The 26,126-nt window shown below is 43.1% G+C and overlaps 1 protein-coding gene across 2 annotated transcripts in view; it reads left to right on the top strand.

Annotated features, from left to right (window-relative positions):
- Positions 1–26,126, top strand: part of TMC5 (transmembrane channel like 5) — a 72,944-nt gene that overhangs the window by 32,858 nt on the left and 13,960 nt on the right. Inside the window, exons 7-17 of one of the 2 annotated variants that reach the window (XM_086375539.1) lie at positions 803–890; positions 1,653–1,901; positions 4,452–4,603; positions 8,548–8,692; positions 9,568–9,723; positions 13,013–13,164; positions 18,354–18,432; positions 19,673–19,770; positions 21,188–21,283; positions 23,168–23,243; positions 23,424–23,557. In XM_086375539.1, the coding sequence (XP_086231665.1) occupies positions 803–890; positions 1,653–1,901; positions 4,452–4,603; positions 8,548–8,692; positions 9,568–9,723; positions 13,013–13,164; positions 18,354–18,432; positions 19,673–19,770; positions 21,188–21,283; positions 23,168–23,243; positions 23,424–23,557 (1,425 nt within the window). The remainder of the gene's footprint in view (positions 1–802; positions 891–1,652; positions 1,902–4,451; positions 4,604–8,547; positions 8,693–9,567; positions 9,724–13,012; positions 13,165–18,353; positions 18,433–19,672; positions 19,771–21,187; positions 21,284–23,167; positions 23,244–23,423; positions 23,558–26,126) is intronic. The other variant, XR_015154664.1, reaches the window with a different exon arrangement.

Here is a 26,126-nt window from a genome sequence, read left to right as displayed (position 1 = left end):
GAAAAGTAAAGAGAACAACTGCAGCTGGATCTTTTTGAAAATACCCTTACATTTCAAACTCTGCTTGGCTCTGTCTGTCACACAGTGAGGGCCTTGTGGTGATCCAAAAGACTTCACAGCAGGATTTTCAATCTGACATTTGAGTTGGGATTATTCTATGTTTGGGGGGCTGTCCTGTTCACTCTAGGGTATACAGCAGCATCCCTGGTCTCTAGATGTCAGTGCCACTCCCAACCTCCAATCTGACAACCAAAAAAGTCTGCAGACATACCCAAATATCTGTTGAGGCCAAAAAATCTTCCTGGTTGAGAACCACTGACTTATAAGACCCCAGCCACCTACTCACGGTTATCACTCACACTCTCCACCCTTCCCCTGCTCATTTCTGCCCATCTCAGCCTCCTTGGGGCTTCGAGTTGGCTGTTTCCTGTGCTTGGATAGTCCCTTATCCACAGACTAACCCCCTCTTCTCCTTCCAGACTTTGTGCAAATAAGGAGCTATTCAAATCATAACAGGGTCTTCATCCCAGCATTTCCCGCCTCCTTACTCTGCTCTGTTTCCTCCTTCTCTTTCCCATAGTACCACTCACCTTCTATTATCTTATATTGTTTATCTATGTTATGATTACATTTCTTATTTATTTTCTTTCTCTCCCCACTAAGGTGCCAGCTTCATGAGCTGGGGAGATCTGTGTCTCACCACCTGGGACTGTGCCTGGCACATGGCAGGCACTCAAGAAATGTCAAGGGGATGAATGCATTACCACATTGGTGTCTCACTTTCTTCTGCCCTTTGCCACAGGAAAATGGTTGACAAAGAGAAAAGTAAGAAGTCCCGTCGTATCCTGGAGCTCAACTGCTGTGCTCAGTGTCTGAACTCCATTTCACTGGTAAGTCGGTCTTTACTGAGGTCAGTAAATGGGCACAGAGTAGGGTGAAACCAGGGAGCGGGGAGAGTGGTGGTAACAGGGGACTCACAGGAAAGAAAAACCAAAATTCAGGGCTGTTTCCTTGAAAGAATGTAGAAATTGGGTCAGTTTAGGTGTGGGGAAAACATGGGCATAGGAAGGTCTAAGGAGGTGCAGAGTTATTTAGTTATTTGGGCAACCTAGCTACTGTGAGTGTCACCTTCAACAGCAAACCTAGGAAGGTAATAAATAATAGTGATACCGACCTGGGTTCTTGGCCTTTCTTGATCAATAGAAATTGATAAGAGGCCAGACAAGATAGTCAGGCAAGTCTTTACTAAGGCCACTGCAAAAACAAGTAGCAGGTTCTCTTGCTTGCTCCCCAAGTGGGGGCAGGCTGGTTCCTAATATGGGCTGAGAGTAGGGATATGTCCAGGGGAGGGGCGGTGATGGTGATGCCATCCAACCATCCCATCCTGTCGCCTCCTTCTCCTCCTGCCCTCAGTCTTTCCCAGCATCAGGGTCTTTTCCAATGAGTCAGCTCTTTGCATCAGGTGGTCAAAGTACTGGAGCGTCAGCATCAGCATCTGTCCTTCCAATGAATATTCAGGGTTGATTTCCTTTAGGATGGACTGGCTTGATGTCCAGGGGACTTAGAAGCGGTGGCCTGTTGCTACTGTCAGGCCTGCTCAGTAGATATTTGTTGAGGGGCCGTCCAGCCGTGCGCTTTGTGTCTACTCGCAGGCCTACCGAAGGTTCAAGAACAACCTGTCGGAACTGCTCAATTCCATCAGCCTGTGGCAGAAGACACTTAAGGTCATCGGAGGCAAGTTCGGCACCAGCGTCCTCTCCTATTTCAACTTTCTGAGGTGGCTTTTGAAGTTCAACATCTTCTCGTTCATTGTGACCTTCAGTTTCATCATAATCCCTCAGCTAACTGTGATGGAGAAGAACCACCTCCAATTCACGGGACTGGAATTTCTAACTGGGGCGGTAAGTGCTCCCCCCACACCTGGAGTTCATACTTGGAAACCCAGGACATTCCTGCTCGCGCCCATCCAGGCCTCTCGTTTGCCTGAGAGTCAACTGATGCGAAAGTAGGTGTTTAAAATGCTTTCTCTTTTTCTCCAAAGTGACACACACACAATTTCGGGAGAATTTCTGTCTCCTGAGGTGACCATGTTAACGGTTTCCGTTGTCCAGAATCCTCTTCTCTGCACACCTTTGGGCATGTTATGCACAGACATACACTTCTTATTTTTTTCCAAACAAAAGATGAATTATTCATATAGACTTCCTGTGACTTGCTTCCTTCCACCATCTTATTGGTGTTCATAGATCTACCTTTTCCTTTTTTTTTTTTTTAATTTTCTTTCTACAAAATACAGTGCTTCTTTAAAAAAATTTTCCTAGTGTAGAAGAGAACAAATTAAGAAAAAGTCTATTTCACCCTTGCTCTTTTGTCTACCGCTCTAGTTTGGAGTGTATCTTTATCCACCATTTTTCTTCCTATACAGTCATAGATACATAGATACACAAGTCGATAATACTAAAATATTTTTTTAAATAAAAAGAGGGTGAGATAATACAAGTCTTGCTTTGCAACTTTTTTTGACTCTACCGTGTATGTTGAGCATGGATATACATTCATGTTATTCTCTTTATTAACAACCACAGTGTGTCTACCAAGCTCTCTATTGGAGCACATAGCTCCCACCTTGTGAATTTACTTTCTAGAGGAGGTTTCTGCCCCTGAGATTCTATGGATAGACAAAGCCAAATCTGGCTCACCGCCTGTTTCTACATAGCCTGCAAAATAAGATTGGTTTCCACATTTTTAAATGGTTGGAAAAAAATAAAATAAAAAAATAAAAAGGATAATATTTTTAATTGGAATATAATTGCTTTACAATGTGTTAGTTTCTGCTGTACAATGAAGTGAATCAGTTATATGTATACATATATCCCCTCCCCCGTGGACTTCCCTCTCACCCCCACTGCCATCCTATGCATCTAGGTCATCACGGAGCACTGAGCTGGGCTCCCTGTGCTATACAGCAGGTCCCCACTAGCGGTCTGTTTTATACATTGTAGTGCATACATCCGGAGAAGGCAGTGGCACCCCACTCCAGTACTCTTGCCTGGAAAATCCCATGGATGGAGGAGCCTGGTAGGCTGTAGTCCATGGGGTCGCTAAGAGTCAGACATGACTGAGTGACTTCCTTTTCACTTTTCACTTTCATGCATTGGAGAAGGAAATGGCAACCCACTCCAGTGTTCTTGCCTGGAGAATCCCAGGGACGGGGAAGCCTGGTAGGCTGCAGTCCATGGGGTCGCAGAGAGTCGGACACGGCTGAAGCAACGCAGCAACAACAAAGTGTATACATCGGAGAAGGCGATGGCACCCCACTCCACTACTCTTGCCTGGAAAATCCCATGGATGGAGGAGCCTGGTGGGCTGCAGTCCATGGGGTCACACAGAGTCGGACACGACTGAAGTGACTTAGCAGGAGCGGCAGCAGCAGTGTATACTTGTCAATCGTACTCTCCCAATTCATCTCGCCTTCCTCTCCTCTACCCTCGTGTCCACATGTCTGTTCTGTATATCTGCCTGTGTATTCTTGCACTGCTAACAAGTTCATCTGTACCATTTTTTCTAGATTCCACATATATGCATTAATATACAATATTTGCTCTTCTCTTTCTGACTTACTTCATTCACTCTGTATGACAGACTATATCAATCCACATCTGTACAAATGACCCAATTTTGTTCCGTTTTCTGGCTGAGTAATATTCCATTGTATATATGTACCACATCTTAATCATTCATCTGTTGATGGACATTTGGGTTATTTCCGTATTCTGGTTATTGTAAATAGTGCTGCAATGAACAATGGGGTATATGTATCTTTTTGAATTATGGTTTTCTCAGGGTATATGCCCAGTAATGGGATTTCTGGGTAATATGGTAGTTCTGTTTTTAGTTTTTTAAGGAAATAAGGGGCCTGTATAAATTAGAGGAACAAATTAGACAGACCCAGAGGAAACAATTAGACAATTGTAGAAGGTAGAACATTGGAATGTACATGTAATTGTTGAATTGTTTCCTCCGGGTCTCTCTAATTTGTTCCTCTGATTTGCACAGGCACCTTATTTCCTATAAATTGAAGTTTAAACCTAAAGACTTGGTTTGTTTCATTTTAAACGTTATACCATAATACTTAATAGATGACAGAGGCACGTAACAGCTAGCTATCCTGCTTTTAGTCACGCTTGGCTTGCTCACTGGGTCCAGGTGGTGATTACTGGGCCCCTCCACTGTAAAGTTGTGCTGCTTTGCAATTCCTTTCCACCTCTAAGAGCCTTGTGATAAGACGTCTAGGTTCTCACTGGCCTTGTTTGCCTCTTTCCTGGCAAACAAATGGTCTAAACTGACCAGTGCAGGCTTCTTATATACGGAAAAAGGAAACTCTGCCGCCCATCGTCATTCATTGCTTTCTTGGGAGATCCACCTGACCTGGGATTTATTGTTCTTTTCAGGGTTATTTTACTAACACAGTGATGTACTACGGCTTTTACACCAATTCTACGATCCAGCATGACAACAGCGGGGCCTCCTACAACATGCAGCTGGCCTACATCTTTACAATTGGAGGCTGTTTGGTCGTCTGCTTTTTTAGTTTGCTCTTCAGGTATGGAATGTTTGCATTTTCTGATTCCAAGCTCTTTCAGTTTTAGGAAAAATTTTAGAGACTCAAAAGTTACCGGGAGAATAGTTTCTCCGCAATTTCAACTTTCTACTCCTGTCCAATCCTTTCTTGTCCTAGAACGTAAAGTGTAAGTTTGGACAGAAGAAGAGAAATTTTCATGTGCTTTTAAAGAAATTGGTCTGTCTGAAAATAAGGATGCAATGACTCAGGTAGTTTTGATGAATGGTTGTAAATTGACAGTTGTCAAATGTTCAGTGTTAAACCTGTTCATCTATTAGGTCTTGTAACAAAGTACCACAGACTAGGGGGCTTAATCAACAATGTTTTTTTTTTTCTCAAATTCTGGATGCTAGAAATCCAAGTTCAAGATGTTTCAGCAGGGTTGGTTTCTCCTGAGGCTTCTCTCGCCAGCTTGCTGACAGCCACCTTCCCACTCTGTCCTAATATGATCTACCCTCCATGCATATCTGAGTCCTAATATCCCTTCTTATAAGAACACCAGCCATGTTGGATTGGGCCCACTGAAATGATCTCACTTTAATTTAACTACTTCTGTACAGATCCTATCTCAAAACCCAGTCTATTTCTGAGGTACTAGGGGTTGTGTGTATGTTAGTCTCTCGGTCATGTCTGACTCTGACTTTAGCCCTCCAGGCCCCTCAGTCCATGGGATTCTCCAGGCAAGAATACTGGAGTGGGTAGCCATTCCCTTCTCCAGGGGATCATCACAACCCAAGGATCAAACCCAGGTCTCTTGCACTGTAGTCATAGGACTTCAAAATATTAATTTTTAAGGAATACAGTTCAGCCCATAACAACCTCACTGCCAGCATGATAATCCAAAATAAAACAAGATTTTGTTTTGTCCTATCGAACTAGGAAATGTTTCTGTTTCTTAAGCTGTTATTACTTGATGGTGGCAAACTTTACAAAGGTAGTGTCCATTTTGCTCGGAATTTTTTCACATGCCAGGCTTAGTGCTAAGTGCTTCCTGGACCCAATTTCAATGAATCCTAGACATCTCCATGATAATTACAGCTGCCTTTATTGAGTGCTTACTGTGCTAAGGGCTACATTGACTCTTGCTGTGGGCTGAATAATGCTCCCTCTTCAAAGATGTCCATGATCTAATCCCCAGAAACTGTGACTATGGTACCTTATCTGGCAAAAGGAATTTTCCAGAAGTGATTAAGTTAAATATCTTAAAATGGGCCATTGCAATCACAAGCGTCCTTTAAAGAGGGAAGCAGGAGAGTCAAAGTCAGGGAAAGAGCAGAAGGTGCTATCTTCCGGCTTTGAAGATGAAGGAGCCACAAGCCAGGGAATGCAGGCAGCATCTAGAAGGTGGAAAAGGCAGGGAAACAGATTCTCCTCTAAAGTCTCCAAAAGGAACATGACTCTGCCAATGCCTTGATTGTTGACCCATTTTCTGATTTCTGACCTCTAGTAAGAAATCGAAAAAAGTGGACAAAACCACTAGACCATTCAGGTATGACCTAAATCAAATCCCTTATGACTATACAGTGGAAGTGAGAAATAAATTTAAGGGACTAGATCTGATAGACAGAGTGCCTGATGAACTATGGATGGAGGTTCGTAACATTGTACAGGAGACAGGAATCAAGATCATCACCAAGAAAAAGAAATGCAAAAAAGCAAAATGGCTGTCTGAGGAGGCCTTACAAATAGCTGTGAAAAGAAGGGAAGCGAAAAGCAAAGGAGAAAAGGAAAAATATACCCATTTGAATGCAGAGTTCCAAAGAATAGCAAGGAGAGATAAGAAAGCCTTCCTCAGCAATCAATGCAAAGAAATAGAGGGAAACAATAGAACGGGAAACACTAGAGATCTCTTCAAGAAAATTAGAGATACCAAGAGAACATTTCATGCAAAGATGGGCTCAATAAAGGACAGAAATGGTATGGACCTAACAGAAGCAGAAGATATTAAGAAGAGGTGGCAAGAATACACAGAAGAACTGTACAAAAAAAGATCTTCATGACCCAGATAACCACGATGGTGTGGTCACTCACCTAGAGCCTGACATCCTGGAATGTGAAGTCAAGTGGGCCTTAGGAAGCATTACTATGAACAAAGCTAGTGGAGGTGATGGAATTCCAGTTGAGCTATTTCAAATCCTGAAAGATGACGCTGTGAAAGTGCTGCACTCAATATGCCAGCAAATTTGGAACACTCAGCAGTGGCCACAGGACTGGAAAAGGTCAGTTTTCATTCCAATCCCAAAGAAAGGCAATGCCAAAGAATGCTCAAACTACCGCACAATTGCACTCATCTCACACGCTAGTAAAGTAATGCTTAAAATTCTTCAAGCCAGGCTTCAGCAATAAGTGAACCATGAACTTTCAGATGTTCAAGCTGGTTTTAGAAAAGGCAGAGGAACCAGAGATCAAATTACCAACATCCTCTGGATCATGGAAAAAGCAAGAAAGTTCCAGAAAAACATCTATTTCTGCTTTACTGACTATGCCAAAGCCTTTGACTGTGTGGATCACAATAAACTGTGGAAAATTCTTCAAAAGATGGGGGTACCAGACCACCTGACCTGCCTCTTGAGAAATTTGTGTGCAGGTCAGGAAGCAACAGTTAGAACTGGACATGGAACAACAGACTGGTTCCAAATAAGAAAAGGAGTACGTCAAGGCTGTATATTGTCACCCTGCTTATTTAACTTATATGCAGAGTACATCATGAGAAATGCTGTCCTGGAAGAGTAACAAGCTGGAATCAAGATTGCCAGGAGAAATATCAATAACCTCAGATATGTAGATGACACCACCTTTATGGCAGAAAGTGAAGAGGAACTAAAGAGCTTCTTGATGAAAGTGAAAGTGGAGAGTGAAAAAGTTGGCTTGAAGCTCAACATTCAGAAAACTAAGATCATGGCATCTGGTCCCATCACTTCATGGCAGATAGATGGGGAAACAGTGGAAACAGTGGCTGACTTTATTTTTCTGGGCTCCAAAATCACTGCAGATGGTGATTGCAGCCATGAAATTAAAAGACGCTTACTCCTTGGAAGAAAAGTTATGATCAACTTAGACAGTATATTCAAAAGCAGAGATATTATTTTGCCAACAAAGGTCTGTCTAGTCAAGGCTATGGTTTTTCCAGTGGTCATGTATGGATGTCAGAGTTGGACTATAAAGAAAGCTAAGCGCCGAAGAATTGATGGTTTGGAACTGTGGTGTTGGAGAAGACTCTTGAGAGCCCCTTGTACTGCAAGGAAATCCAACCAGTCCATCCTAAAGGAAATCAGTCCTGGGTGTTCATTGGAAGGACTTATGTTGAGGCTGAAACTCCAATACTTTGGCCACCTGATGCAGAGCTGACTCATTGGAAAAGACCCTGATGCTGGGAAAGATTGAGGGCAGGAGGATAATGGGACGACAGAGGATTAGATGGTTGGATGGCATCATGAACTCGATGGACATGGGTTTGGGTGGACTCCGGGAGTTGGTGAAGGACAGGGAGGCCTGTCGTGCTGTGGTTCATGGGATCGCAAAGAGTCGGACACGACTGAGGGACTGAACTGAACTGAAGTAAGAATACATGTTGTTTTAAGCCAGTAAGTTTAGGGCAATTTGTTATAGCAGCAAGAGGAAACTAATACAACTCTCATAGTGAACTAGTATTATCCCCATTATACAGATGTGGAAACTGAGGATTAGGACCCTTAAAATGACAAAATCCCCCAGTTGACAATCAAAGATTGCAAAGTCAGATTGCAAAGTCAGATTGCAAAGCCAGTTGCTGACTATCATGTTTGCTGTTGCCCTGTTCAAACTTCAGGCTAACTCGTCCATGCTGCCTTTCACCATTAATGATGAAACTGTTCTTTGTTATAATCCCTGCACCCCCAATGTCTGCCCCAGTAACGCTTGGGTATTTTGGTTTCTGCCTTTCCTAGTATGGCCAGGTATTTCCGGAACAACTTCATTAACCCCCACATTTACTCCAGAGGGATCGCCAAGCTCATTTTTTGCTGGGACTTCACTGTCACTCATGAAAGTGCAGTAAAGCTGAAACAGAAGAATCTGAGCACTGAAATAAGGGTAAGCAGAGCTAGCTTTAAACCCCTTCCCATGGCCAGTCCTCTTTCCTCCTTCAACATGCCTGTAACTTTTCTTAAAGTAATAATGTTTTATTTTTTATTCTCCATGATATTGGCAAAAAAGAAAAAAAAAACACCCTAAAACTATTTTAAATGCCCAGTGCTGGTGATGGTGTAGGGAAATGAACATTTTCACACAATGTGGTGACTTTGTTATTGACATAAGCTTGCTAAAGGGCAGTTTAACAATTTATGACAAGATGTTAAATACTTATTGACCTCACAGTTCTAGGTTTAAAATGTTATCCAGTGGTTTTTGACTCGAGGCAGATTTGCCCCAGAGACACAGACCAATGTCTGGAGGCTTTTTTGATTGTTGCTGCAGAGGAGTGTGTATTACCAGCATCTAGTGGGTAGAGGCTCAACATCCCACGGTGCACAGGACAAGCCCTCAACACAGATTTATCAACTCTGAATGACAATAGAGCTAAGGTTGACAAACCATGATCTATAGAAAAGTATTTAAGAGAAAAAAAGAGCAAGCAGAATTTATAAACTAAGGGGCTTTGACAAGAGGGTTGCAGAGGGATCCTCAGCCTTATTCTTCAAGAAGGCCCTATGGCCTCAGTGTATTCTCTCAAGATCATGGTCCCAATCTCTTTCCCTCTGAGATGGAAAAGGTATTCAATGAAGCGATGGGGGGTTCTTGCCCATTAGAGATTTTCCTAGTGGTCTCCTAATCCAAGCTCACGGTGCTTTTTCCCACTCTCTCGCCTGTGGGTTTGTGTCTCTTTGAGAGCACCAAAGCCTAGGGTGGTCATCTTTGCTGACAGTGTAGGGGTTCTGTGAGTGAACTTGACTTCCTTGTGTTTACAGGAGAACCTGTCAGAAATCCTTCAGGAGAACGTCAAGTTAACATTCAATCAGCAGTTTATCCGCTTCTCTGCCCACGTGGCAGCCTGGGTTGTCTCTTCTGGAGTGGCCATCACCTGCTGTGCAGCCGTTTATTACCTGGCTGAGAACAATTTACAGGTAACCAGAGAGGCCAGAGATCCAGGGTCCAGAGCACAGAGAAGCAGGTGAAGGGACAAGATACAGGAGGGGGTGGGTGGGGTCCTGGTCACCACTCAAAACGAAGTCGTGGCCAGCAGCATCGCCACCAGGAGGAAGTTTGTTTAAAAGTGCAAAATCCTGGGTCCCTCTCTTGGTCCATGGACCCATAATCTGCATCATAAAAACATCCCCAGGGGATGTGTGCGCACAGCTCAGGGTGGAGGCTCTGGGCTAGTGGAGAGATGGGAACTTTGGCCCCAGACCTGGGATCAGGTTCTGGTGTCCTCCTTTATCATTATATCCCTAATGCCTTTTTGGCACCAATTAGACACTTAATAAATATTATGAACCAGTGGAATTTGGCTAGTGATTTACTCTTCCCATGGGCTTCCCTGGTGGCTCAGAGGGTAAAGAATCTGCTGGCAACCCAGGAGACTGAGATTTGATCCATGGGTCTGGAAGATCCCCTGGAGAAGGAAATGGCAACCCACTCCAGTATTCTTGCTTGGAGAATCCATGGATAGAGGAGCCTGGCAGGCTACAGTCCATAGGGTTGCAAACAGTTGGACATGATTGAGTGACTAACACTTTCACTTTAGTCTTCCCAAGCCCCTAATTCCTTATCTATAAATTGGAATGCCTGTTTTGTAGGTGTGTGGTCTGGACTAGAGAAAAGTTATGTGAAGAGTTTACTTAGTACCTGGACTGTGGGTGATAAAGGAATGTTAGCTTTTTTTTTTTTTTTGATATGAACTCTGAGACTAATTAGCTGGTGGGTGGAAAAGTACTGTTTCTCTGTGATTTTCAGTTACTCTTCTGTAAATAGGGCTAATTGTAGCTGATTTTGCAGACCCCTAGAATTGTGGTACAGGTTGGTCTGATTGTGTCTCTTTCTTTATTGTCTTCTCAGTACTCTAAATATAAAACCTATCCTCCATGGCACGATTGATAGATCTTTTGTGATGTGGCCCCTGCCCATATCTTTAGTCTCAATACCCCACAACCTCCTGTATACCACACCGGCAACACTAAATGATGTGCCCCTAGTTCCCTGAACACACCAGGTTTTCCCTTATCTCTAGATGGGAAACACGCAGTTCATTCTACACTGCCACCCCTCCCCTTCATCTGGCAAACTCCTCCTTTTCTCCATGAGTGACACATCCCCCAGGAAATCTTTTCTCACCATCACCTCTCTTACTAGACTGAATTAGGTGCACCTGACTCTGTAGTCTTTCCCTGTGTGCTTGCCACATGCAGCTTTGAAAATGCTTGTTTACACATTTGCTTCTTCAAAAGAATAGCCAGGCACCTGGCCCAACTCCTGATACATAGTAGGTGCTCAACCCAGTGGAGGAGGAGCCAGCAAGAAATGGGTGTGAAATGGTACAAACCTAAGGGTTCCTATTAAGGTTTGCCCTGAAAGATGAAACTGAGTCCCAGTGCTCCAGGGCCTGGCACTGCCTACCTGGGTTGGAAGCTGTGGCAGGGCAGCTGTAAGTATAAAGATGACTTCTGAGTTTCTCCTTGACTCTGAAGGTTTTCTTCACACTCACCTGAAGTGAACGAGGTAGTGAAGGAGGAGGAGAAGAATCATTCCCATTGTTTGAACATCTGTGCCAGACGGGATCAACCCTCTGCACAGCTCGAGGAGGCACGTTCATTGGCAGCTACAATTTCACACGAATGGTGCCCCCAGCTGTGTCATTTAGCCACTCTGCAACTGGACCTTTCCTTATTTGAAAGTGAAAGTGGCTCGACTCTTTGCAACCCCATGGACTATGCGGTCCATGGAATTCTCTAGGCCAGAATATTGGAGTGAGTAGCCTTTCCCTTCTCCAAGGGATCTTCCCAACCCAGGGATTGAACCCAGGTCACCTGCATTGCAGGTGGATTCTTTACCAGCTGAGCCACCAGAGAAGCCAAGAATACTTGAGTGGATAACCTATCCCTTCTCCAGCAGATCTTCCCAACCCAGGAATCGAACTGGGGTCTCCTGCATTGCAGGAGGATTCTTTACCAACTGAGCTACCAGGGAAGCCCCTTATTCGGTCTCACTTAATTCTTACAGTGTCTCTGTGGGTTATATGATAATCTCCCCATCAGGCAGACTAGGAAAGAGGCTCAGAGAAGCTATGCTTATAGTTCCAAAGCTTCAGCTTATAAGCACAGGGAGGTCGCAGCATTTGACCCTAAATTAATCTGGCTCTAACTGCTGCTGCTACTGCTGCTAAGTCGCTTCAGTCGTGTCCGACTCTGTGCGACCCCATAGACGGCAGCCCACCAGGCTTCCCAGTCCCTGGGATTCTCCAGGCAAGAACAGTGGAGTGGGTTGCCATTTCCTTCTCCAATGCATGAAAGTGAAAAGTGAAAAGTGAGAGTGAAGTCGCTCAGTTGTGTTCGACTCTATCGACCCCATGGACTGCAGCCTACCAGGCTCCTCCATCCATGGGATTTTCTAGGCAAAAGTACTGGAGTGGGGTGCCATTGCCCTCTCCCATCTGGCTCCAAAGATACTGTGAAAGTGCAAGTGGTGTTTTCAAAGCTATCCAGAGGTAAATAGAGGCAGAGTCAGGCTTCAGGGTGGGAAATGAGGGAACTTTCAGACATCAGATAAATCCATTAGAATCTCTTACTCCAAGAGGGGCGGCATAGGCTTCACTCCAGACAAATGCCAGGGTGGTGTCCCCACAAAGGCAGGGGCACCCCTCTGACCCTCATAGAAAAGAGCAGCATGGGCTAGCAGAGGCTCCCTTGCCCCTAATTCAGCACCCAAGGACAGGCAAAGCTTGGTGAAATGAACAAGGGCACGCAGGAGAGCGGAGGAGAAATTCCCTTGAGTTGTAGTTTTGGTAACTCAAGCTTTTCTTCCAGCAGCCTGGAGCACATTCTCATGTTTCCAAATCTCTTGGTGAGGAAAGTAAAGTCACAGAATGGCTGTTGGGCCATAGGTCCCTGAGTCTGATAGACCTGGGTTCAAATCTGCCAATTCCTAGCTGGGGAACCCTGGGTAAGCATCTTTGCCTCTCTGAGCCTCAGGTTGTCCATCAGTTAAGTCTATGAACACCCACCTATTGGGCTATAGTGGGAATTAAAGCATCGTGTGAGTAATTCTCGGCCAAGGGCAAGTGCTTGGTAAGTGGTCTTTTAATAGCTAATCAGAGGAGCTACTTCTGGGGTTTTCCCACCTTGGGGGATCTTCTGAGTCAGGCAGAGAGGGGTCCAGTGTATGGTCAGCAACTTGATTCTCTCCCTCCATTCCCTGCAGTTCCTGGCGAACCACAGTAACCCTGGGGCGGTGCTTTTACTGCCTTTCGTCGTGTCCTGTATCAACCTGGTCGTGCCTCGCTTCTACTCCATGTTCAGGCTGGTGGAGCGCTACGAGATGCCGAGGCATGAAGTCTATACCCTCCTGATCCGGTAGGTGTGGCTGTCACTTTTCACTCCAGCCTCAATTTTCACAGAGGGAAATGGGATGGAAACTAGAAAGGGTTACACTCAAGTATCACAGTTCTGTTTTCCAGAAAGAATTTCAAGAGTAGATTATGTTTTTATGGTATGAGTTACTAGCCATAAAGTCCAAAGAGCCCCGAAGAAATACAGTAATTGGGTACATCTGCCCTTTGCTTAAAGTAATGGCTTTTCTTTCCCAGATAAACTTTCCCAGTAATGGCTTATCTTTCCCAGATAAGCTTTCCCAGTAATGGCTTATCTTGCTGTCAGCTTGAGGAGCATGGTTCTCAGTTATGAGATATATGGGGGAGTAGGTTATGCACTGCACAGACGTTCTTGGCTAAGAAGTCACGTGGGAACCGATCATCCAGAGTTCCATGAGTCCGACTGTGAGGCTGAGTACCCACTGAATCAGCCAGGAGGAACAGGTTCATTTCTGTCATTTAACCATCCAAATGGTTGGTTGGAGGGGGAGGTTGAAGTTGAGGGGATGCTTTTGGCAATTCATTGGCTGGGAAAGGATCCCTTTTTGTGATTCCCAGAAAGGCATTGTATGTGCTGGAAGTGACCCCACAGTCTTGATAAAGTATAAAGCTACCCAAATTGTTTTCTTTATTGCTTCTTCCTGGCTAGTACCCTGACCATTTCCTGGTTATGGTGGTGTTTACAGTGATGAGGCTGAACTACTAGATTGACTTTTTTTTACTGATCAATTTCAGAGTCTTTACTTTACCATTGCCTCTGAGATCTGGCTCCTGGTCAGTTCTTCAGTTTTATTTTCTACCTCCTTCCCCTTCCTCAGTGACCCCAGTCCCCAGCCTCACTCGCCTTCTCATTGTTCACAAACTGTATGCCCACCTCAGCACCTTTGCACTGGCCATTCCTTCTTCCTGGAATAGCAAATCTATACTTATGTTTATGCTTATAGTTTCTTCACACAAATCTTAAGCATTTCTGTTACCCTTAAATTTGTAACAAGCATATTTTAAAACACACACACACACACATATATATATGAAAGTTGAAAAAGTTAAGTCACTCAGTCATGTCCGACTCTTTGCAACCCCGTGGAAAGTAGCCTACCAGGCTCCTCCGTCCATGGGATTCTCCAGGCAAGAATACTGGAGTGGGTTGCCATTTCCTTCTCCAGGGGATCTTCCCAACCCAGGGATCGAACCCAGGTCTCCCACATTGCAGGCAGACGCTTTAACCTCTGAGCCACCAGGGAAGTGTATATATGTATGTGTGTGTGTATATATATATATATATATGTATATATACTTATTATTTGAGATCAGGAGTTAGCAAACAGCAGCCTGCAGGCCCAGCCTGCCTCCCATTTTCATAAATAAAGTCTCACTGGAATGCAACCATGTCCACTGGTGACATATTATCTATGACTCCTTTCCTGCTACAACTGCAGAGTTGGGACACAAACTGTATGGTTTGCAAGGCCAAAAATATTTACTGTCTGGCCCTTCACAGAAAATGTTGAATGACTTCAGGTTAATGTTTAGGGTTATGTGTATATGTATTTGATAGATAGGTCCAGAGTTCATCTTTATTTGAAGAGCTATGAAACATAAGGAATAGAAGATGATGTGTGTGTGCTAAGTCACCATATTCATGTCTGACTCTTTGCAACCCTATGGATTGTAGCCCATTGGGCTTCTCTGTCCATGGGATTCTCCAGGCAAGATTACTGGAGTGGGTTGCCACGCCTTTCCTCAAGGGCATGTAGGAAATGGCACTCCATTCCAGTATACTCTTGCCTGGAAAACTCCATGGATGGAGGAGCCTGGTGGGCTACAGCCCTTAGGGTTGCAGAGTTGGACATGACAGAGCCACTGAGCACACATAGATACAAGTATCATTTTCCTGAAGAAAAAAATTTTAGAAAGCCTTCCTTTCTACCCACACTACACCTCTGGGCGCCTCCTCTCAATGGTTAGAAACAATCAGGGTTTTTTTTTATTGAGATTAAAAAAAAATTTAAACCATTTTCAGTGCACAGTTCAGCAGCACACTGGCGTCTTTGCTCAGTGTCTGTTAAATGTATCCTACTTACACTGTCCTCCTTTTGTGAGAGAAGATAAGACGTTATTTTAGAGTAGATCTTGGGGTGGTCAACTTTTTAACTACTTCCACGTTCCCACATATTTTTTATTTTGCCTTTCGATTTGAATGTGGATTTGCATAGGCCAAGGACTCCATATTCTAACTACCTCTTCTGAGGCCTACAGGTATGGCTTTGAGGGTTTCTGACATCTGGCATCACCAAACAATCACCCGTTGTTCTTTCCAGACCTTTTGTATCTGCTGTCTCTAAGTTCCAGGCATCTTCAGAACTACCACCACCTCTGAGGCAGTCTTCTCCCAAATTTGTTTTAAATTGGGTTTTCTCCAGTCTTCTTCACTGACCCCTTTTCATATTTTAATCTTTGTGGCCTTTATTTCTGCTATTTTCCATAAATTCCTCTATATTTCTGGTCTGTTCATGATGACTTTTTTGTTTCCCACTGCTTTATGGATCTTTTAGCTTTTGACTTTTTTTTTCTTTCATCATTTCAATTGAATTTGGATATAGAGGTGATAGGTTCAGTATGATAGGTAATAGGCTCCAAAGCTCAGCGTGTCATTTTGATCTAATCACTTTATTTAATTTGCATTTTTCTGATCCCAAGAGAAATTCATTATCTTTTAATATATATTAGCCCTAGGTATTGCTTCACAAAATATTCAAAATCTTCTCTATATGCAGAGAAAATAAGAAAGCTCAGAAGTAGGTTTAACCTGGAGTTACACTGCAGTTAATGTATTTAAGTTCTGACACCAGTTCCGACATGTGGGTTTTCCCACACCACCAAGCCATTCTCCAATACACACAGATGGGTGTCCTACAATTTATTTCAACTCTGACACTAAGTACCTGAAGGCAGTGTCAGAATCCCACAGGGTAAGGCTCAGCCCCACAGGACTGCCCCCACCCCCTCTTCTGGTACCAGTCGCAAATCCACATTGTCACCTGGGCTTCTGACCGACCAACTATAGATCGGAGGTTCCAGTGACCCCCTGCTCGAGTTTGAGAATTTGCTAGAACAGCTCACATGACTCAGAGAAACACTTTACTTATGAGATTACTGCTTTATTATAAAAAGCTATAACTCAAGAACAGCCAGGTAGAAGAAATGTGTAGGGCAAAGTCTGTGTATGTAGAGCTTCGTTGCCCTTTCTGAGATTTTCAGTCTCCCAAATACCATCCTGTCACCAAGCCAGAAGCTCACCAAACCCGCCTCCTTTTGAGTTTTTGTGGAGGCTTCATTACGTATGCATGACTAGTTAAATGGCCACTGGTTCTGTGTTTTAGCTCAGTTGTGTCTGACTCTTTGCAACCCCATGGACTGTATGTAGCCTGCCAGGCTTCTCTGTCTATGGGGATTCTCCAGACAAGAATACTGGAGTGGGTTGCCCTGCCCTCCAGGGCATCTTCCCAACCCAGGGATTGAACCCAGGTCTCCTGCATTGCAGGCAGATTCTTTACCCATTGAGCCATCAGAGAAGCCCAATAAATTCAATCTCCAGCCCCTCTCTCCTCCCTGGAGTCTGCAATAGGCACACTGAGTTCAGATCCTCTAAATCAGGATTGGTTGTCACAGCAACCAGCCCCTAACCTTAGTAGACCTAGGGGCTTCCCAACAGTCACATTAATATAACAAAAGACACCTTGATAGCTCTCCTCACTTAGGATATTCCAAAGGTTTCAGGAGCTCAGTGCCAGAAAAGGACAAGAAGACCAAATGCATATTTCTTATCATAAATGACAATATCACTGTACAGTAAGGCATTAATCCAGTAGATATTGAGAGTCTATTATAGGCTAGGCACTGGGTAAGAGATTTGGGATCTAGTGTTGAAAAAGGCAAATCCTGTCTCTTCCTTCACTGTGTTGTTTTGTCTAATGGTTGGTTCTCAACCTTTAACCTGCACCAGAATTACCTGGAGGGATTGCTGGGCCCTATACCAGAGTGTCTGATTCAGAAGATCTGGGAGAGGGCCAGAAAGTTTGCCTTTCTAACAAGATTACAGATGCTACTGCTGGTCTGCGGACCATACTTTGAAAACGACTGGTGTAGTGGTACATGGTTCTTGGCACATCAATGTTGAAGACCTCTTAGAACCAGCAGTTACTGATTTGGGCAAAGTGACTAGGTTTAAGAACTCAGGCTGTTAAATCAGGTGGTCCTTGTTTTCAACCTTTGTCACGCCCCTAAGCAATCCGTGTGATCTTGTGCAAGTTATTTCATCTCTCTGTGCTTCAGTTTCCTCATCAGTAAGACAGGCATAAAATACTATCTACCTGATGGTAGAGCTGGAATGATTAAGAGGGATGATTCGAAAAAGTGTGTAGCATGTTTTCTGTCCCTGGTGGACCTGATGAATAGTATGTATGTGTACTACCATTACAGGGAGAAGTGAAATCAGGTAGTTTGGATATGCCCAAAAGAGAGTGTATCAGTCAGAATAAATGAGGTTAAACTGTGGTAACAAACATCCCTGCAACCCCCAACCCCCACTCCAAATTCACAGTGGTTTAGAACACAAGTATTTATTTCTTGTTCACGTTGCATGCCCTGTGTGGATTGGCAGGGAAATTTTGCTTACGTTAGTCACTCAGGGATTCAGGCTGATTGTCCTTCCAGAGGGAAGATGGTGAGTCTCACTGGCATTTAAATACTCTAGTCTAGAAGTGACACAAGATAACACACATTGTTTATGTTCACAGCTCATTTGCCAGAACTAGTCATATGCGCCCCGCCCCCACCAACCACAGGGGGCTTCCTTGGTGGCTCAGAGAGTAAAGAATCTGCCTGCAACATGGGAGACCTGGGTTCAATCCCCGGGTCGGGAAGATCCCCTGGAGGAGAAAATGGCAACTCATTCCAGTGTTCTTGCCTGGAGAATCCCCATGGACGGAGGAGCCTGGCAGGCTGCAGTTCATGGGGTCGCAAAGAGTTGGGCACAACTGAGCAACTAAAACCACATAACCACAGAGGGCAGGAATTTCCATCCTACCATGTGCCCCAAATGAAATATTAGCAAGCATCTCCTATGACTGCCATGGAAGTAATGATAGTTGTTTTCTCTTCATTTTTTAGAAATATCTTTCTGAAAATATCAATCATTGGAATTCTGTGTTACTATTGGCTCAACATTGTGGCCCTGGATAGTGAAGAGGTAAGATTTCTATGCCGTTTTGCTTTAAGCTTGGCTTTGACCATCAGGGAGGAAGTGAGTTTCTCAACGGTTTCTGCCTATGATATTAGAGTAGATACCATGTTATTTTTCCCATCCATCTGTCCATCTACTTATCCATCTATTCATCTATCCATCTATCCATCCATTTACCCTTCCATCCATCCTTGGGCTTCCTACAGAAGTAACTAACTTCAAAAACTGACCATTTCAACCTTCCTGTTTATGCCAATCTGCTAAACCTCTAGGCCACTTTCTTAATCAAGAAGATATAAATTATTTTAAAATTATTGAAAGACACCAAACCATAGAAACAGGAAGCTCAAAGAACACTGAGCAAGAAAACACCCAAAGAAAGAAGTAAATTAAATTAAAAAATTTTAAAAACTCCAACTTGGCACATCAGATAGCATTACAGAAAACTAAAAACAAGGAGTAAGCCTTAAAAAAAACTAGACTATTTTTTAAAACTTTACCTATAGAGGATAAAGAATAGGAAAATGCAGGGGGTTACTTTTCATAGTACTCAAAAATTATTTTTTGAGAGTCTAGGACAATTCTTAAGTGTTGAAATAAAAAATACACCAACCAAGATTTCCATATTTGGTTAAATTATCCCTCAAAAGTGAAAGAAAAATAAAGACCTTCTCAGAAAAACAAATACTGCGGGAAATCATTTCCAGCAGACCTTCCACAAAAGAAAAGTTTAAAGAAGTCCTATAGACAGAGAAAAAATGATATAAATCAGAAGCTTCAATATAAAGAAAAATATAAAGAAAAGAAACATGTCAGAGAAGTATACATAAAAGTAAAATAAAATTAAAAAAATTTTTTAAGATATTGATTTTTCACAAGGTTAATAAGCAAAAGGAATGGAGGCATTATTAGCCATTGACACCTCCTGCTCTTCTTGGCTAAAAAACAGGATCCAGAAGGCATAGGACAAAGTGTTAAAGGGGAGAGGTAGTGAGACAGGAAAGTCTGGGTACATGAGGAGGGCAAGCCTTAATGGAGGAAGAAGGCGCACAGAAAGAGAATAAACACTCAGAAATAAACTCAGCCTAGAGATGCATTTCTGATGAGGGTGGGTCTGCTTTTCTGGGCACTCCAAGGCTCGATCAAACTAAGCTGCCAACTCCATTCTTATGAGACCAGGGGGGCAGCAACAGATGGCAACAGCCTCCTCCCGCATCCCAACCTCTCATTTGCCTTTGCTTTCCAGTGTTGGGAAACCCTCATTGGCCAAGAAATCTACCGGCTCCTGCTGATGGATTTTGTGTTCTCTTTAGCTGATTCCTTGCTGGGGGAGTTCCTGAGAAGGTAAATATTTGTCTGTCTTGAGTAATTAGTACCTGCTGCTGTAACTGGAGCATAGCATTGGCTGAGCAGGAAGTATGGGTCCCTTCTGTACTCTAAGTGTACATTGTCCTAAGTCTGCCTATTGTCCTTAGGAATATTGTTTTCTTCTGAAGTAACTGAAATTTCACCTTGACAGTTCTGTTGTCAAAGTTCATTTAATTCAAGTGGCCGTTTATAAGCTCCTGAGAAAGAAAGTTCTATAAATGAAACACAGAAACGGAGTCGTTTGAAATCATATCCACCATAGATCATTTTAATCTTCTAGTGTATGTATATTCTTCCAGATTTTCTGTGCATGTCCTGCTCTGTATGTGTGTGTATGTTTGCGTGCTAAGTTGCAAAACTGCTGTGGAGTTGGTACAGTGAGAATACCTTGTCATCTTTCCATGTTTGTACCTATAGATTTATCTTATTGTTTTCATTGAATTTAATTAATGCATTAATTTTTAATTTAGACCCCAAGTGTGCAGGATTGGGGCAATATCATCATTGGCCCATGTATGGTCCTCTTTTATTTATTTACTCATGTATTTTATAATAATATTATGAGCATCTCATTCCTAATAGACATTTACTTATTTCACAAGCTGCCTTAGTAATAAGATGGCATGACGTAATGCTGATTCCTTCCTCAGTGGGTTGAATGCCAAATTTCCTCACTCAGTCTACCCTAACTCACTTTTAGTTCAGTCTCTGTCCAGAGTCTGGACATAAAGGTGAGAAAGTTTTGTTGTTATTTTTTTGTCTTTTATAGCAGTTTTTTTTTTTTTTTTTTTGCAATTCTTCTGTATGAAAAAAAAATCAAAATGGTCTCAACTTTCTTCAGAATAAATGGGGACCTAGGTTTCCTCCTTGTGGATTTAGAAAACAGAAACACCATTAACTCATAGCTGTAACTGGAAGCTGAGAATTTTTCAGTTTATTTGGGTTCAGAGGTGCTGAGTTTAAATATAGATTTAAACTATATTAAAATAAAGGTTTAAAAGAAAGATTTAAAAGCAAAAAGTGGTATAAAGAAGATAATAGGTAGGGTAATTTAAATAATCTCATTTAAATAATACCTATTTTAGTAAACCTATTAATAATTAGTTATCTGTTTAAGTAGTAGGTGGGATAATTTAAATAATGTTCTCTAGAAATTTTTGAACCACTTTAGCAGTATCTCCATTTGAATCCTTTGTGTTAATTCCATTTTCCCTTGATTCCCTCAATTATTTCTTCTAAAACATGCTCATACTTGGAACTTTTCGAAAACTTGCAAGGGTAATCATAACTTTATTCCAAACTGGTGAAAGCTTGTTCTCCTTTGTTGATTGTGGGGAATCTTTTGAAGGAGGGAGTTCATGGTTTGTGTACTAACCTCATCATATTTTCACAGAATCATTGGGATGCGGCTTATCACAAGTCTTGGCTTACAGGAGTTTGATATTGCCAGAAATGTGTTAGAACTCATCTATGCACAAACTCTGGTGTGGTAAGTTTTGAAATTCTTGGTTTGCTCAGTGGTTCCCACCTGACTGTGAACTTGGAGTTTTGGTGGCAATGCCCAGAACCTGTTGTTTTTCAAAGCTGCACAGATGATACCAAATTCAGCCAGTCTGAGGACCATGCATTCATGTCCCAGAGTGTTCTCTTCCTTTATGAGGACTTCAGCCAAGAATTGACACGGAGCAGGGACCCCAACCTGAAGGGCAACCTGGATAAACTTGGATTGTGGGGTTGGCTCTTCTACTCATTGAGGTCACTGAACTCTGAGCCTCAGTCTCCTCATCTGTCAAATGCACATAGTAAGAGCTGCCTTCGACTTAGTGGATGATTAAGTCAGGTGATATAAGAAATCTGCTCTTCAATCTCAAATAGGCCATACAACTGTAAAGCACCTTATTTCCCAACTCTTTAAAGTTGCCCTGGGTGATTTGGCTATATGCAAATAACTCAGTAATGTCAATGAATTTATTTTGGGGGATGGTGAAGACTTTTTCTTTATGTAGCTTAGGTGGTACGTTTGCTTACTGCCAAGACGCCACTGGCAACTGGACAGTTTACAAAGTCCTTTTACCCAATGAACAGGATGCCACTGGGCAAGTTATATATAAACTCTCGCTAAACCTTCATTTTCTAATCTGTTAATGGGGGAAATAGTAGCACCTACTTTATAGACTTTTGGTGAGGATTAAATGAGAAAATGCATGCATTAAATGCTTGGCGAGTAACTGACTCAGAAAGGTTTATTATATGACTGTTGTCATCCTTTTAAGGGCTCTTTTTTAAAATTTGTAGTACAAAACACATAACCTAAAATGTACCATCTTAACCAGCCTTCCTGTTTTGTTTGGCTTGTCTATCACTGGACTGTTTTTGACTTTATATTCTCTTTTATATTGTTTGCTTTTTATAAACTTAAATACATTTAAATGAGTCTTTATTTTATCATCATCAATGGAAAATCATATCATTTGACTTTAAATTCCAAGTCATTTGAAAAATAAAATCAAACCCATCATAAAAAGTAAAATTCTAGCTAGATGCTGCTATCAAGGCTCTCAATCTAAAGACTACCTGTTTTTTTTTTTTTTTTAAGGAGGTTGGCAAGTGTTAGGACTTAAAGACACCAGCACCCAAGCTGATATTTTCTTCCTTTGGCCTCAGCATTGGGGAGAATTAAAGAGCGAGGGCCCTTCTCCTTTGTAACAATGCAGTTTAATGCTTGTCCTGGCAGGACGTCAGGCCTTCTCGAATGCCAGATGAGTAGGCGGAGTTCACGTTCCGCATTTGGGACACCTGGGCGAGGCCTGTCCGAAGGCCATCTGGTGGTTTAACTAATTGCCAAGTGGGTAACGTTCTCTGCAGAATCTCTTTCCTAGAACTGTGGATTCTGGATATGGTGGGGATTTGCCGGGTTTGCCATATTGGAAGCAGTCCCCCTCTGTATGAGTTTTCTAGCGCTTTGATAATAAAGTACCACAGGTACTTTAAATGGTGGTTATTTATTAAATAATAAACCGCACGAATTTATTTTCTCACAATTCCGGAGGCTTGAAATCCCAGATCAAGGTGTTGGCAGGGTTGACTTCGCCTGAGGCCTCCAACCTTGGCCTGTAGATGGCGCCCTCACCCTGGACCCTCACATGTCCTCTTCCCTCTGTGTGTCCGTTAGGGCCCACACGAGGTGAGTGACCTCATTTTACCTTAATTGTCTCTTTCAAGGCCCTATCTCCAAACACATTCTGAGGTATTGGGGTTACGACTTCAACAAATGAGTTTGGAGGGACACAGTGCAGCCTGTAACACCCTCTCCCTTCCCCCCACACCCGTCGTTAACCCATTCCCTGCGCCTTCCCTCCCCACTCTCTCATAGGATTGGAACCTTCTTCTGTCCTCTGCTGCCCTTTATCCAAATGATTACTCTTTTCCTCATGTTCTACGTCAAAAATGTGAGTCAGTCTGAAGTTGGAACCAATTGGCTTTGCAGTCCCATATGACCCAGTGGTGGTTGAAATTGGGTGAGGGGGTGGTGGTGCTGGGAAGGGTATCAGGCAACTGGTGTCTAGCTGGAGTCCCCTTGGCCTGCTCCTCTGGCCGCACAAGAGAGGTGACTGCATCTCTTTCTTCAGATCAGCCTGATGATGAATTTCCAGCCTCCGAGCAAAGCATGGCGGGCCTCGCAGATGATGACTTTCTTCATCTTTCTGCTTTTCTTCCCATCCTTCACTGGGGTCCTGTGCACCCTGGCCATCACCATCTGGAGGTAGGAGATGGCAGCCTTGGAGGAGCGGGTGTTTTAAAATGTAGGTTTTTATCATTCTTCAGATATAGTGAGACCAACAGATCAGAAGGCCACTGCCACTGAAAAAATAATTGGTCAAGAAGCAACAGTTAGAACCAGACATGGAACAATGAACTGGTTCAAAATTGGGAAAGGAGTCCATCAAGGCTGTATATTGTTACCTTGTTTGTTTAACTTATATGCAGAGTACATCATGTGAAATGCTGGACTGGATGAATCACAAGCTGGAATCTTAGCCATCTTATTTAAAAGTGTATAGTTCAGTAGAGTTAAATATATTTACATTGTTTAGCTACAGATTTCTGGAACTTCTTCATCTTATGAAATTGAAAGTCTATACTTGCCAAACTCTGTAATTTTCCCTCTCCCCTCCTCTGTCCTCCCAGCACTTTCTACTTTGTTTCAATGATTTGGACTACTTTAGATATGTCGTGCAGAGTACATCATGAGAAACGCTGGGCTGGATGAAGCACAAGCTGGAATCAAGATTGCCAGGAGAAATATCAATAACTTCAGATAGGCAGATGACACCACCCTTATGGCAGAAAGAGAAGAACTAAAGAGCCGAAAGAGGAGAGTGAAAAAGTTGGCTTAAAACTCAGCATTCAGAAAACTAAGATCATGGCATCTGGTCCCATCACTTCATGGCAAATAGATGGGGAAACAATGGAAACAGTGACAGATTTTATTTTCTGGGCTCCAAAATCACTGCAGTTGGTAACTGCAGCCATGAATTAGAAGATAGTTGCTCCTGGAAAGAAAAGCTATGACCAACCTAGACAGCAAATTAAAAAGCAGAGATATTACATTGTGACAAAAGTCCATGTAGTCAAAGCTATGATTTTTCCAGTAGTCATCTATGGATGTGGGAGTTGGACCATAAAGAATGCTGAACACTGAGGAATTGATGATTTTGAACTGTGTTCCTGGAGAAGACTCTTGAGAGTCCCTTGGACAGCCTCTCTCTTTCTGCCATTAGGGTGGTGTCATCTGCATACCAAGTCCCCTTGGTAGCCAACAGATGCTATGATCTAGGGATTAATACATCCCAGTTTGGTCACCACGTGACAGGTGCCCAGTCTTGACTGGCACAGCCCCCTCACTTCCTCCAGGTCATGCAGGTTCCCAGCTGGGGAGAATCCAGGTCTCCACACAGAGAACAGAACGTCCTCTAATGAACTGAAAGGTCCGTCTGGTCAGGCTTCTTCTTACCCCTCCAACCTCACTTTCACTTTCTTGATGAGAGCTATAACCAACCTCAGTTCAGTCCAGTTCAGTCGCTCAGTCGTGTCCAACTCTTTGTGACCCCACGGACTATAGCACATGAGGCTTCCCTGTCCATCACCAACTTTCAGAGCTTGCTCAAACTCATGTCCATCAGGTCGGTGATGCCATCCAACCATCCTCTGTCATCCCTTTCTCCTCCTGCCTTCAATCTTTCCCAGCATCGAGGTCTTTACCAATGAGTCAGTTCTTCCCATCAGGTGGCCAAAGTATTGGAGTTTCAGCTTCAACTTCAGTCCTTCCAATGAATATTCAGGACTGATTTCCTTTAGGATTGACTGGTTTGATCTCCTTGCTGTCCAAGGGACTCTCAAGAGTCTTCTCCAACACCACAGTTCAAAAGCATCAATTTTTCAGTACTCAGCTTTCTTTATAGTCCAGTTCTTACATTCATACGTGACTACTGGAAAACCCATAGCTTTGACTAGATGGACCTTTGTTGGTAAAGTAATGTCTCTGCTTTTTATTATGCTGTCCGGTTTTGTCATAGCTTTTCTTCCAAAGAGCAAGCGTCTTTTAATTTCACGGCTGCAGTCATCATCTTCAGTGATTATGGAGCCCCCCCCCAAAAAAAATAAAGTCTCTCACTGTTTCCATTGTTTAGACAGCAAACAATGAGTCCCTTGGACTGGAAGGAGATCCAACCAGTCAATCCTAAAGGAAATCAGTCCTGAATATTCATTGGACGGACTGATGCTGGAGCTGAATCTCCAATACTTTGGCCACCTGATGCGAAGAACTGATTCATTGGTAAAGACCTTGATGCTGGGAAAGATTGAAGGCAGGAGGAGAAGGGGACGACAGAGGATGTGATGGTTGGATGGCATTACCGACCTGATGGATATGAGTATGAGCAAGCTCTGGGAGTTGGTGAAGGACAGGGAAGCCTGGTGTGCTGCAGTCCATGGGGTTGCAAAAAGTTAGACATGACTGAGCGACCAAACTGACTGAGTGCACAGCAAAGAGTCAAACCAGTCAATCCTAAAGGAAATCAACTCTGAATATTCATTGGAAGGACTGATGCTTAAGCAGAAGCTCCAATATTTTGGCCACCTGATGTGAAGAGCCGACTCATTGGAAAAGACCCTGATGCTGAGAAAGATTTAAGGCAGGAGGAGAAAGGGATGACAGAGGATGAGATGGTTGGATGGCATCACCGACTCAATGGACATGAGTTTGAGCAAACTCCAGGAGATAATGAAGGACAGGGAAGCCTGGCGTGCTGCAGTGCATGGGGTTGCAAAGA

The sequence above is a fragment of the Bos grunniens genome, chromosome 25 (assembly GCF_055505025.1).
Source record: "Bos grunniens cultivar Pamir isolate PY7600 chromosome 25, Bosgru_T2T1.0, whole genome shotgun sequence".
NCBI classification, from domain to species: Eukaryota; Metazoa; Chordata; class Mammalia; order Artiodactyla; family Bovidae; genus Bos; species Bos grunniens.
This window is presented reverse-complemented; position numbering and strand designations above follow the sequence as displayed.